Source organism: Ambystoma mexicanum, chromosome 2q (genome assembly GCF_040938575.1).
Source record: "Ambystoma mexicanum isolate Mex_15411 chromosome 2q, UKY_AmexF1_1, whole genome shotgun sequence".
Taxonomy (NCBI): Eukaryota; Metazoa; Chordata; class Amphibia; order Caudata; family Ambystomatidae; genus Ambystoma; species Ambystoma mexicanum.
In genome coordinates, this window is record NC_090924.1 from 64,845,886 (window position 1) to 64,859,206 (window position 13,321).

Genomic DNA, 13,321 nt, shown 5'->3' on the forward strand with positions numbered 1-13,321 from the left:
AGGGTTCATTGTGCATGAGAAGAATAGCAGTAATAAGGTGAACAGTGACCTGCCAATTAAAGTCCCCTTTGAAGTGTCCTGCAGTTACTTCACTACGAGTATGCACTAGTGTCCTGCAGTTACTTCACTGCGAGTATGCACTGTCCTTAGTTAGGGCCACTTCTGGGTCAAGCCTCTGGGTAGGAGGAGTGCTGGGGAGCGTCTGCACTACACTGCACGCCCGGTCCACTCAGCACTTTTTCTCACTCTCCCCCACATCAACAGTGCACAGCAGCATGTAGTCTTGCGAGACCACTCACAGGCCGTGATCTCGCGAGGCTGCACCTCTACCGTACCCATTACCCATTACCGTTACTCCCACGTCCCGCTTCCTTTTTGTAATCTGAAAGAAATTAAGAGCCTCTGCTCCTGACAGGGACACTTTCTAGCACCTTGTAAACGGCATAAAAGAGGGACAACTTTCTTAAAGGTGCTTTATTCCCTCCTTTCGTGTTGTTACTAATCTGTTACGCTTCCTGTATGAAGAGGAAGCTGTCACTACCCACGCCCTGTTTTATCCAAGTCACACTCTTATTGTAGGAGCGGCAGTAGGGTAGGACTGTGACATAGGGGATGAAAGCGACTCCTCTGAAGTACAGGTGTTAAGAGTTGTTTGTAATGGACAAAATTCCAATGAGGATTTTTGATGCATGGAATTGGAATAGGCAAGTGCACATTGATTTGTGAAGGACTTGTGATGTAGGGAGGAGGTGGTGTGGGGAGGAGTGACCAAAAAAGGATATGAGGAAAGTGAGGTGGGAAGGTGAAGGACCTCCATTAGATCATATGTGGCAAGTGACGTGTGGAATAATTGACACTTCGTTTTTGCATATAGTGCCAGCGGTGTTGGGGCAAATGAATCCCCTTTGAAGTGTGAGTGAGCCAAGCAGTGGTTGGTCGCTTGAAGTCTTTGTAACCGGGGGAACATTATTCCCTTCTCCCTTTAGGACTTCCAGTCTCTTCGTTACATGGATGGTATTCCCAGCCCCTTGCAGTTTTTCCTGCCACTGAGCTCGGGTGCTGGCTTCCACCTGCCACCTTCTGTGTTCATCACCCCTCCCAGGGAGAAGAGGCACTGTCCGGAGATCCAGGAGCCCAAGGATCTTTTGTGCCGTTGGTCCAAGGTGAGTGCACATTCCATATTCCTGTGTCATCCTTTTACCTCCGCCCGCTTTTTATATCACCAACTAATTCTCTTATCCTACTTCTTCCGTCAAAGCCTATTGAGTTATGCCGCATCTGCAACCCAGAGCTACGACTAAAAACTCTACCAAACAAGTTTAAAATAGGCAACGTCAGGAGATATATAGTATGTGCCTCTAACCTGCAGTGGTCACTGGCTCTGCCGCCCTATGACCTCCATCCATCCATCTAGCTCCATTGACTGGCTATGACTGGGACCTTCTTACAGTATTTTTTTCTGGGGTCACTGTATTTGATTTTTGGTTCAAAAGTATTTCTCTACACAAACCTCCCTTCACATCTATCACGTCTCTGTTAATTCCTCATACCCCAGGCATTCAAAAAGGCCCCACTTGTTGGAATAGCATCTGCATGTCTTGCTTTGAGCCTGTCATCTGGTGTGCTTGTGTCTGCTTTGAACCCTTCTGCTCCTTGAGAGATGAATCGAATGATCTAGGAGAGAGATGCCCAGGATACTTGCTGAACACCAGAGGAACCCTGTACAGTCAGTGGTCCCAGGGTTGGTACTTGGCCTCATTACCTGCTCCCCACTACTGCATATAGCTTGTTCACTTGAGATGCAGTTCTGAAGTCACTGCCACTTAAGGTGACCGCATCACAAGGCTGCCTCTGATCACAGCCACTGGAGTCTCTGCTCTGAAACACCACCCCTTGCCTTTCACAGGTGTGTTATGTTTGTTTGTTTGTTTGTCTATTTCTAATACGCACCAAACCCAGGGGTAACAGGGTTCAGAAGTAAGTAGATGCAAAGCTTACATAGTTACAAGTATGATCACGGTGAGACGAATATAGTTAAATGTATGATTACAGTACAGATATATATATATATACAAATGTACAAGTTGTAAACAGGTTATGTACAGGAAGGATAAATAGACACAAGGCAAATGTTACAATGTTACAATAAAATGGAGGGATGGGCTAGGGCAACCTAGATGGAGATAATACAGCGGTACGAACTAGTGACCAGTCGAGTTAAGTATGTTAATATAGTTATTTCTGAAGTGTAAAAATGGTTGAAATGCTCTGAGCCCATGTGACAGGGAGTTCCAGAGTTTGGAAGCCTTCACGGGAAAGCTATTACCACCAATCTTGGTAAGTCTGAATCTCGGTATCACGAGCCAATTTGCATCGCCTGCTCTCGTAGGTCTGATAAACGTTCTTCTATTTAGTCTGTCTATGAGGCAGCTAGGGGCAGCATTGTTTAGTGCTTTGTGTGTCAGGGAGATCCTTTTTAGACGGATTTTGTTGTGGGTAGAGAGCCACTTGTATTGGCGTCTGATAGTAGAGATGTGTTCTCTTTTGTACACACCTAATGCAGCTCTTAAGATGTTATTTTGAAGTGTTTGTAGCCTCTGGATAATGGCTGTATTGGCGCCACTGTATAGAGCATTGCAGTAATCTAGCCTAGAGAGTATTAATGTTCTGGCCAGGATCATACAGCTGTCATTTGAAAGGAATGGCTTGCCTGCCCTGATAAGCTTACAAGTGTAAGCGGTGGTGGAGGCCAGAGCTGTTATATGGCCTCAGTACCAAGAGAGGTGGTCTGGTCATCCCTGTCCAGTTCTGACTGGATTCCATCAGTACCTTGATGATGAGGCGACCATCGATTGCCCAGGTAGCACATCTGCTACAGTCATGAAGAGCAAGATTGGCAAATCTTTCGAGTCTACGAAGGGACCAAATACTGCAAAGATGCCAAAGAATGCTTAAAAGGTGCACAACCAAAGCCGCTCTTCTACTGGACATGGACATCCCTGAACCGGCTTACAAAGTATAGCAAAAGCTGAATTCCACCCCCGGAGTGGTGGGGAGGACAGTCAGTAACTCACGGTTTCACCTGATGAGACAGTATTTTCTTCCTCTCCTCTCCAAACTCTCAGTGGTTGTATACGATACTATGTAGGCAATGCACTAGCTGACATATGTTGTTTACTCCCTATTTTTTGAAGTTGGGAGTAAAACGATTTTTAGGGAGTAAAAAAGTAATGTGTTTTTACTCTTTGGTGACAAGCGGGCCGTGTGCCTTTTTGTTACCATTTTCCAGCACAAAAATTTTGTCTGGAAACGCACTCATTTTATTGCAAGACAAGCTCGAATTTGTCTAGTTTTTGCTTCAGTTAAATACAAAGTCGGCCTTGATGATGGACACAGGGTCAGATATGCATTGGCCACACATTGTGCCTCTGGAGTACTTATTAGGAAGCATAAGTATAAAAGACAAGACACCGTCTTTCATCATTGTGATCAAATTATTTTATTTATTATTATGATCGTTGTTGATTCATTTTTACCATTGAAGATAACTGTAGTGTTTACTACTATGGTGCAGCCAAACACTGGTAGGGGATTCCCCTGTCTTTCTGTTTAAATGTGTTGCCTGGAAAGGTGCAATTCAGGCTTTTTTGCTAGCATCAAATACAAATCACAAATATTTAGAATAGAATCGGTCACTCTTACCATTTGTTGAACATTTGGATGGTATCCGCTCCCCATACTTTGAGTAAAAAAGTAATTCTCATTCTAAAGAGGGGTGTTTTTCAGGTGAGGTAAAATAAATGTTAACTCTAGAACCGATGTCTTTTTGCAATCACTGCATGTTTGCACCCAGGGCCTTAAACTGGTTTTGCATCGAGAAAAATCTCGATCTGACAAGAAATCATCGAGGGCTTCGGCGAGTCAGGAACCCAGCCCATCAAGGGTTCCGTCGGAAAAAACATAACAGGTCAGCAACGTCGGCGTCTGAGCCGTCAACACCAGTATCGAAGTCGACGCCGACTAAGGCGATCCCAACGTCAAAGTAATTGTCCGCGATTACTTTGAAATTGTCAAAGCCATTGGTAGTCCAAGAAAAGGTTTTCAAACCATTACCTAAAAAGTCTTTATCGGCCATCTATGAAGAAGAACAACCTTCAGATGATAACACACCACCATTTGGGTTACAATTCGGCACCCCTAATGTCCCAGAAGAACTAATCTCTGATGAGTCTAGATTTAAGGAGTTATATGACAACCTTCAGTTAGCCAGTGGGTTAGATACCTCTCTCGAGTTAGAATTTGGCAAACCAGATCCTACTGAACATGCTGACTCCTCATATAGGAGACTCATGAGTAAGGTTATAGAGTTTCTAGGCTGGAGTAGGCCTACTCCTTCTTTTGAACAAGATGACATGGCAGACATCTTGGACCAGGGTCCACAGAAAGATCCAATTTTGCCATTTCACACTGCTTTACAAAAAAGTGTCTCTGCAAATTGGGAGAAACCAGAAACTGCGGCTTCAGTGAATACAAATTTTGCCGAAGAAATCCAGACCATCCAGCAGCGACCCAGAGTATCTGACTAAACATCCAGCACCAGAAAGTCTAGCTGCTACATCTATCAAACAGTCAGCACACCCATCCATTCTTCCTGATAGGGATGATAAGAAAGTGGATGCCTGGGCGAGAAAGGTTTTATTGCTGGTAGTATGGCAATAAAATCAACTAATGTAACATGTACCTTGTCAAGGTTTACGTTTACCCTGTGGGACTGCATAGCTATGGCGGCTGACCACTTCTCAGAAGGAGAGGAAAGAGACGGCTTACTGGCAATCATCAAGGATGATAAGGAGGCAATGGTAGAATGTCTCCAGTCAGGGTTGGATAATGCAGACAGCATCAGTAGATCCAAGGCATCTAGCACAGTATTATGCAGATTTGCTTGGTTGAGGAAGTCCGGGTTTTCACCAGATGTGCAAGCTAGACTGCTCAACATGCCTTTTGACTGCTCGAGGTTGTTTGGCAGCAAGGCAGATGAGAGTTTGGAAAAGCTGCAAACCTCAAAGGCCATTAGACAGCCTTAACACCCCTACTCTGGCGCATCTTCCTGAGGGAGTGGGGGTATAAGTCCTTTTGATTCTACTGCTCAATTGGAAGAGGAAGAGGACAAGCCAGTCAAAGATGTCAGCAAAGATTCCCTCGTGGTGGACGAGGGAGAGGTGCTAAGCCAACCCAAGTGGCAGCAGTTTTGCCATCAGCCGCCGCTTCAGCCGCCTCAAAACCACTCTGAGGCCTTGATTCACAGGACCCCAGTGGGAGGCAGATTTACTCAGCATCTGGTGAATGGAGAGGCATTACTTCGGATGCTTGGACACAGGAAACTGAAGCCCAAGGTTACTGCCTTCTTTTCCAAAAAAGGCCTCAGGATCACCAATCCCCAGGGGAACAACTCTTTCAAAATTCCGGATCCGCTCCTTGTGCAGAAAATTGTGACCCTGCTAGAGAAAGGTGCAATAGAACACGTACCTGTAGCGGAAAGGAACACAGGTTGGTATTCCCCATACTTTCTGATTCCCAAAAAAGACAGAGTATTGAGACCCATCTTGGACTTAAGAAACTTGAACAAGTTCCTCAGGAAGGACAAGTTCAAGATGGTTACCCTTTTCCAAATCCTTCAGGCTCTCCAACTCCAAGACTGGATGGTATCATTGGACCTTCAGGATGCTTACTTTCATGTGCCTATCTATCCCAAGCACAGAATTTACCTGAGGTTTCGCGGTTGGCGGTTCTCCTTATCAGTTTTGTGTTCTGCCATTCGGGTTCACCAAGTTGATGGCGGTGGTGGCAGCAAGTCTCAGGAGAGGGGGGATTTACGTCTACCAATACCTAGATGATTGGCAGATCAGGGCTTGTTCACCCGAACAAGCCAGGGAACATCTCAGCATAACCTGCCACTTGCTCTACAGACTTGGCTTTGCCCTCAATTACAAGAAGTCCCATTTGATACCATCTGAAAGACTCCAATTTATTGGAGCAGTCCTGGATGCTTCCTCGGGGAAAGCCTCGCCACTCGAGGTGAGAGCTCAACACATTCTACAGATGGTTACCAAATTCCAGAGTGCCCAGCATCTTCCGGCCTTCGGTTTTTTGTGGTTGTTCGGTCTCATGGAATGCTGCATTTTCCTGGGGCCAGAGGCTCACCTGAGAATGAGATCCCTCTAATGGGCTCTCAGGACTCAACGGTCCCAGTTTTCAGGCAGAATGTCAGACTACCTGAAAGTTCAGAGCAGAGTCTCTCAGGACCTTCTGTGGTGGGCTTGCCGGGAAAACATTCTCAAGGGAGAAGCTTTTTGGCAGCCAGGGCCGGAGATAACTGTAGTGACGGATGCCTCACTCACAGTGTTGGGAGCCCACACAAACGATCTGACAATCAGCCGTCGTTGGTCTCGTTCCAAGTCCAAACTACACATTAACCTTTTGGAGCTGAGGGCAGTCAGATTAGCGCTGAAGGCCTTTCTGCCCTCTGTACAGGGAAAGAATGATAATGATGGACAACACAGTGGCCATGTACTACCTCAACAAGAGAGGAGATGTAGGGTCACTGCCACTGTGCAGAGAGGCAATGCATATCAGGTTCTGGGCAATTCAAGAAGGAATATCCATATCAGCAGTTCACCTAGCCGTAGAGGAGAACACGGCGGTGGATGCTCTGAGCAAGCAGAGCACAGTCTCCTACGAGTGGGAAGTAGCTCAGGAAGTCCTCCAAGAGATCTTCACCCTTTAGGGAACCCCTCAAGTGGATCTGTTCGCGACCAGTGTCAACCGGTAGTGTAAACTGTTTTGCTCCATGGAATTTCCTCCAAGAGGAGCTCTAGGGGACGTGTTTGTGGTGGAGTGAGAGTTTCCACTCTTCTATGCATTTCCTCCAGTCCCCGTCATTCGTCAAGTGATCAGGAGGTTGAGAAATTTTGGGAAATCCATGATCCTGATTGCTCTGGATGGGCAAGCAGGACGCGGTACCCAGACCTTCTGGACATGTCCATCTGCCCACCAATGCGTCTTTCACAAAGAGGATCTTCTCTCGCAAGAGGAAGGTCGGGTTCTCCATCCAGAGGTCAAGACACTCCTTGACGCATGGTTTCTGAAAGGCTGAGATACAAGGATTGGGACCTCCCGGATGACATAATGAAGATTTTGCTTTCAGCCAGAAGGCCAGCAACAAAATCTTTGTACTGCTATCGTTGGGACAAGTTCAGCAGCTGGTGCAGACATAAGAATTTGGATCTCTTTCTACGTGACACACCTATAGTGCTTTAATTTTTGTTACATTTGGCTAATCTGGGGCTCCAGATTGGAACAATTAAAGGTTACCTATCGGCGCTTTCGATTTTCAAGCGTTCTTCAGAGGAAGATTCATGTTTTAAGATCCCTCTGATTGTTCAATTCCTAAAAGGCCTTATTAATGTATTTCCACCAGTTCCATATAATGTCCCTGTATGGGATCTCAATCTGGTGTTAAGATTTTTAACATGCATTCCTTTTGAGCCTTTACACTCATGCCCATTAAGACTTTTAACATTAAAAATGGTTTTGCTTATTGCAATAACGTCAGCCCGCATGGTAAGCGAGTTGTAGGCTCTTTCCTGTTAACCTCCTCATACAGTTTTCCATAAAGACAAGGTTATTCTCAAGGTGCAACCTTCTTTCTCACCTGCTCTTCAAAGATGTGTCCCAATTAGACATTTGTTCAGCGGCCACTTAATCATCTGTTCACACTTTTGTGAGACATTACTGCCTGGATTCCTCTTCCAGTCAGGGAGGACAATTTGCAAAGCGGTCCTTTATTCGGTCCATGATTAGAACAAAATGTTATTCGTACTTCCACCACCAAATTATGACTGCTTTGGGAGTCTATCATAAAATGAGGAATACGTGGGAGGACACAATCCATTCCAAGAACAAGTTACTTATCCGTGCTAACGTTCTTTAATTTGAATGTTCCTCCCACATATTCCTCATCGCCCCTCCCAACCTACCCCGCCGTACAATTTAGGTGTTCTTACACTTTACGCTTTCTTGGAGCCTACGGTCTATGGTACGCCTGGTAATTCATCTTCAGGAAGGGGGGGAAAAAACATAACTGAAGCCAACGGGCCCTGCATGTGCTACTTATACTGATGATGAAGTTGACAGTCGTACAGGGTCTCTCGAGGGACATCGACTTGACGAGACGGCATACAGCACCCCCTGTCGAAAGAAAATTCCGAAGCAGCTGAAGCTGGAGATATTTATCATGAGATGAGGAATATGTGGCAGGAACATCCAATTGAAAGAACGTTACCGGTAAGTAACTAGTTCATCTCACTGCTCTAGAGAAGATGGTTACAGTGTCTGGGGACAGCTGAAGGGCCCGGTTCTTCCTGAGCACCTCACAGGTGAGACACTTTCAGATCCTTTGCCAGCTGATGAAGGGGGGGTCTAAAAAGGATGAAGAATCGCTGGGCAGGCCTGTTCAGCGGCTTTCATGATTGCCCACCAGGAAGGAAACTGTACATCACAATATCCCAGTGGTGCTGCTACACTTGGCGCCTCCCTCAAGTCGAAGTGCTTACCAAAAAGATCACACGCCAAGTAAAAGGCAGCATCTAGGGTTGCAGGGCTGCAATTTACTGAGTAGATCAGAAACAGGTGCATATGTGTTCTCTGCCATCCCTATAACCCTCCCTCGGGGCACCTGCTCCGCTCCAAATGAACTTCTAAAATGAACTTACTTTTTAACTGCCTCAGATTTAGATTTTCATATCTGCATTTTAAGTCCTCCTGTTACCAACGGAGAACGTTTGCAGGAGACTGGCCTACTGTCAAAAAATCACGGAAAGGTATTTCACTCCATTAGTTGGTAAACTTGAATGAAAGCCTGGAAGCACTGCAACCTGCTCGGTCGCAAACAGAAGTGTTGCTAGCAGCGCGACAGGCTCCATGGGAGCAAAGCACTGCTCAATATGCTCACCTTTTGCTACTTCACTATTGAGACCTCTGAAGACCTTGCAACTGTTCAAGCGATTCTTTTATGGTATTCGTTGTAAAACCAAACCCCGGGTTGATGTTTGGGCCAGATATTCGATCATTGAGTTCATCAAAACGACCCCATAGTTCAGGGGTCTGCAACCTGTGGCTCTCCAGGTGTTATGGACTATGACTCCTGATGCATCACCATTGACTAACCTGAATATGGCTGATGGGAGTTGTAGTCCAAAACATCAGGAGAGCCAACGGTGGCAGACTCCTACATAGCTGAAAAGGCCACAGTACACAAAAGGGGCCTGTGACAAAGTACATTTTGTCACAGGCGTGTGCCCGGGGTAATGGATGAAATCGTGGGGGCAGTGTATCGCCACAAGATGTGTGATGCTGGACCAGAGGCAGTGCAAGGGGCTCATCCGACCAGCCCACCTCTCCCTAGGCATAAAGCCCCCTTTGAATGTCCTCCACTGCTCGCTCTACTGGATTGTGTGTACTTCCATCCGTACGAGTTTTTTTACTGGCGCTGGACTCTTTGTGCAGGATTTTTGTCAAGTGTTCTCCGCAACCAAATAAATATAAAATACAAAGAAAAACTGTAATTTCTTTGATCAGACAGATTGATCTGTAGGTGGCTTTAATGCCATGGATAATGAGCGTGTCCGAATCGCATAATTTTTTAATGCACGCCTCTCAGTTTAACCTCCTATATTAAAACATTATTAAAATAAAACCTGTGTAGGAGTGGTACGGGATCCGACCAGCAGGGGGCAAAAGAGGCATGCGTATCAAACGGCAAAAGATGCAGTGCTGAAAACTAGAGTTGCAGGTAAATAGCCCTGGTACACCCCATTTCGGCGCGGGCCGATTACACTGACACTGGTTCAGAGATAAATTCTGCCGAACCGGCTCCTGGGGCGAACTGGCTGCGCCAAATCGGCTCGCGCCGAAATGCCCGCCTCCGAAATATCTCTATTTGTTTTCTCTTCATTTGTTGACAGAGATGTGCATAGATTTTTACCGATTTTTGGCTAGTGTAGCTCCAGAATTCTCAAAGCGAACTGTACATGCTTGAGTTGCCTGGTCATCCGTATGCATCAGGAGGGAGTGGCGCAGCTAAATATCTAGGGTTGTTTCTCATTAACCATGTCACCCAGTGGCTACCTCAGGGCATCTCGTTGCTCCTGAGCCCATCCCAAAATCTGCACACTACCTGAGCTCACCTCGCGTTCACAAGAAGTGCCGTCAGCAATGACGGGAATAAATACCTACCCAGGTAAATCCACCCTTAGCCATCCTCTCCTCTTCTATGTGTAGCTGCCATTGGAAAAACAAACATTCTAAACACTGAACAGGCCAACCATGGCTCAGCCAGCCATGCATGCCTTTGCTTGTCAGATAATAATAATGTTTGTGTTCTCATGTAACGCTTCATGTTGACTTCCTACCGCATCAAAGCGCTGTAATTTAATTGGGCCATCACCGCATCAGGTCACGCATTGCGTTACCGTACCCGCTAGACGCCAGCTTCCCTCTCCTTCCTGTTACCTATCTGTATTGGTGTATACCGCTGTAAAGCGCTCTGTTGCTTCTCGAAGCTAGGTCTGCACTCCATAAATAACACAATAATAATAATAGTAATTGCACTTGGAATGATTAAGGACCGAGCCAGCCAAATAGCAGCATTCGAACTTGTAAAGTGCATGCTGGCTAGATGTCTGAGGCGAACGCTTATCTCGCGAGCTATCTTCCAGATAGAGTAATGCTAATGAAGGTAAAAGATTTTCGATGTGCCCTATAAGGTGCTTGGTTTAATAAGGGGCTGCAATAACGCTTATAAACAGACAACACACCATGCACAACCTAAGATTAAAAACCAAAATGTAGTCATTTTATTTTTTTGTAAAGCGCTTCAAGGCACGTTTCCAACAGCATCAGAGGAAGACAATGCTGAAGAGGAACTTGTTATTCCCGAGGAATGCAGATCATGTGACCGTGCCTCGTCTACAGACCGGGAGAGATCCAGTTGCGGATTTCCAGGAATACCTTGTGCGTTATTTCTGAAACTGTCCATGCATGGTTTTGGATTGATTACAGTAGCTGGTCATACCACTAAGTGTACACATTTTTTAAGACACAAAAGGGTCACGTCTAACCTTTATGTGCATTGCCTTGAAAAGGTGAGAAGGCGAGCATTAGAGATGCCCACTTTAATTAATTGTCCCCATACAATAACTTGGTTTTGTGCATTAAAGGCAACCGCTTGCGCTTACGTCAGTACAGAAAAAATAGTTAAACAAAATGTTTGTTTTAAAAAAAAATGTCAGGTTCCCCTTTTAGGTAGAGGGAAACATTGGACTTCAATTATATGGTATCCGACCTCATGATATGGTAGTAATTGCAGCATGTGGTATTACTGTGGGATACCAAACGCAGCATTCCACCAGGTTCGTAATCAGTTGGTAGCGGTAAAAACAGGAGGTGTGTTGAAATACCCCCTCTTAACAGTAACCTGCCAAAATCATAACGAAGGCCTTCATACTAGGAGCAATCACTGCCCAATGTTGGAAGTGTAATGAAGACACTGCTGGTTTCCCTACACAGACCGGATCTCCCACTCCAGCTAGGGAGCATGAGTCAATATGGCCCAGAAGTGGAAAGGGGTCTCCATGTTTCAGCACCCTTTGGCCATCTTCCTGCATCGGTAAATCGCGGGGCCTACTGCTACTCGCATCAGCATGTAGATTCAGTGAGGTCCAGGTTCGAGCACATTTCTGCCTTAAAATGAGTGAGTCCTTCATGCCAATTCCTTCTCCCGATTGGCATTCCAACCAAGAGATCTCGCTCCCAGTATTCGATCCATCCTAGACGTTACAATTCCAAAGTTGAAGAAAGCAATCGTAAACTAGGTGTACCTGGAGCGTTTACATCTTCTGCACAAAGAGAGAAACAGAAAAACCTTCCAAGACCTACACGTCCCACTAGATAATCTCCCTAATCACCATTCTATGATGCTCACTGGGTGTACGTCCTACAGGGGAGGGGGGTCTTCCGGTTACTCCCCTGGAGCAAAGCTATGATCAGTGATTTTAGAACACAATGCCTCTATTTTAAATTTCTGAAGGGTCGTCACATGTAAGCTGCCTGGATGCAAGCTCACGAGCCAATTCTCAGTTTGTCTAGGGAGTCCTTCAAAATGTATTCTCTTAATGGATGGTTCAGCCTAGATCTCGCCATTTGTCTCAAATCCCCTTCACTGCCTTTATTTATGCATTCACTTGTATTTAACATGAACTAAAGTGGGAAAGCAGGATACAGGTTAGGGAGGGAAAGGTGCACTCAGTCTGGGTCAGAGAGGTTCCGCAGATGAAGCTGTACTTCTGTGAATTTACAACGATCTGGCCTTCCGAACTGCACTGTTGTTTCCCTGGGTATTCATCAGCAATGTCCTAGAATGCCCCCTTTTGCTATTAGAAAGGAAGGAAAGGGTTTCTCTTTCCTCATCATCTCCCTCTACCTCTCTTGGCCCTCCTCTGGTGGCTTCTCCCTCTCCTCCTCCTTTCTCCTCTTTTTCTCCAACAACACCTGACGATGTTTCTAGACAAGTCTGATCTATGAAAGTGTCATCCAAACAGGTGCTTGCCTGCTCCTCCAGAACCATCAAGGACCACATTGACACCCCCTGTCCAGCCCTGGCCGATTTCTGCAATCACACGTTCGTCACTGGATCCTTCCCGTCTCTCCTCAAGCACCCCCTTGTGCAGCCCCTCCTTAAAAAGCCTTCCGCTGATTCACCTGTCCAGTGAACTATCCCCCAATCTCTATCACTCCTTTGCTGGGCAAACTCTTGGAAAACCTGGCCATCTCCAAGCTTAGAGCAGCCAGAGGCACGGAAACTGCTCTCCTGAACACCCATGAAGATCTGCTCACTAATCTTGACTCTAGCCTTCCTTCTGTCCTCATCCTCCTTGACCTTTCCTCTGCCTTTGACTCGGTCAATCACGCCATCCTGATCAAACGACTCTGTGAGAACCTGGGCATCACGGATCAGGCCCTGGAGTGGTTGACTTCCTTCCTCCTGGGCTGTCCCTCTCAGATCCAACTTGGGTCCTTTCACTCTACCACCTCTCTCTTCACTTGTGGTGTTCCCCAGGGCTGTATCCTCTCACCCTGGCTCTTCAATGTCTACTTGACCTCTTTGGCCCACCTGATCTCTACCTTCTGCTCTAACTTTCAGTGTTATGCGGATGACACTGAGCTCTCTTTCAGGCTCCCCTCAACCTCCTCTTCTCTCTCGCTC

The 13,321-nt window shown here is 46.1% G+C and overlaps 1 protein-coding gene across 7 annotated transcripts in view; it reads left to right on the plus strand.

The window, feature by feature from the left end:
• Positions 1-13,321, plus strand: part of GLIS2 (GLIS family zinc finger 2) — a 306,268-nt gene that overhangs the window by 271,720 nt on the left and 21,227 nt on the right. For all 7 annotated transcript variants that reach the window (XM_069646842.1, XM_069646841.1, XM_069646845.1 and 4 more), the window contains one exon: positions 987-1,163. In XM_069646842.1, coding sequence (XP_069502943.1) covers positions 987-1,163 — 177 coding nt within the window. The remainder of the gene's footprint in view (positions 1-986; positions 1,164-13,321) is intronic.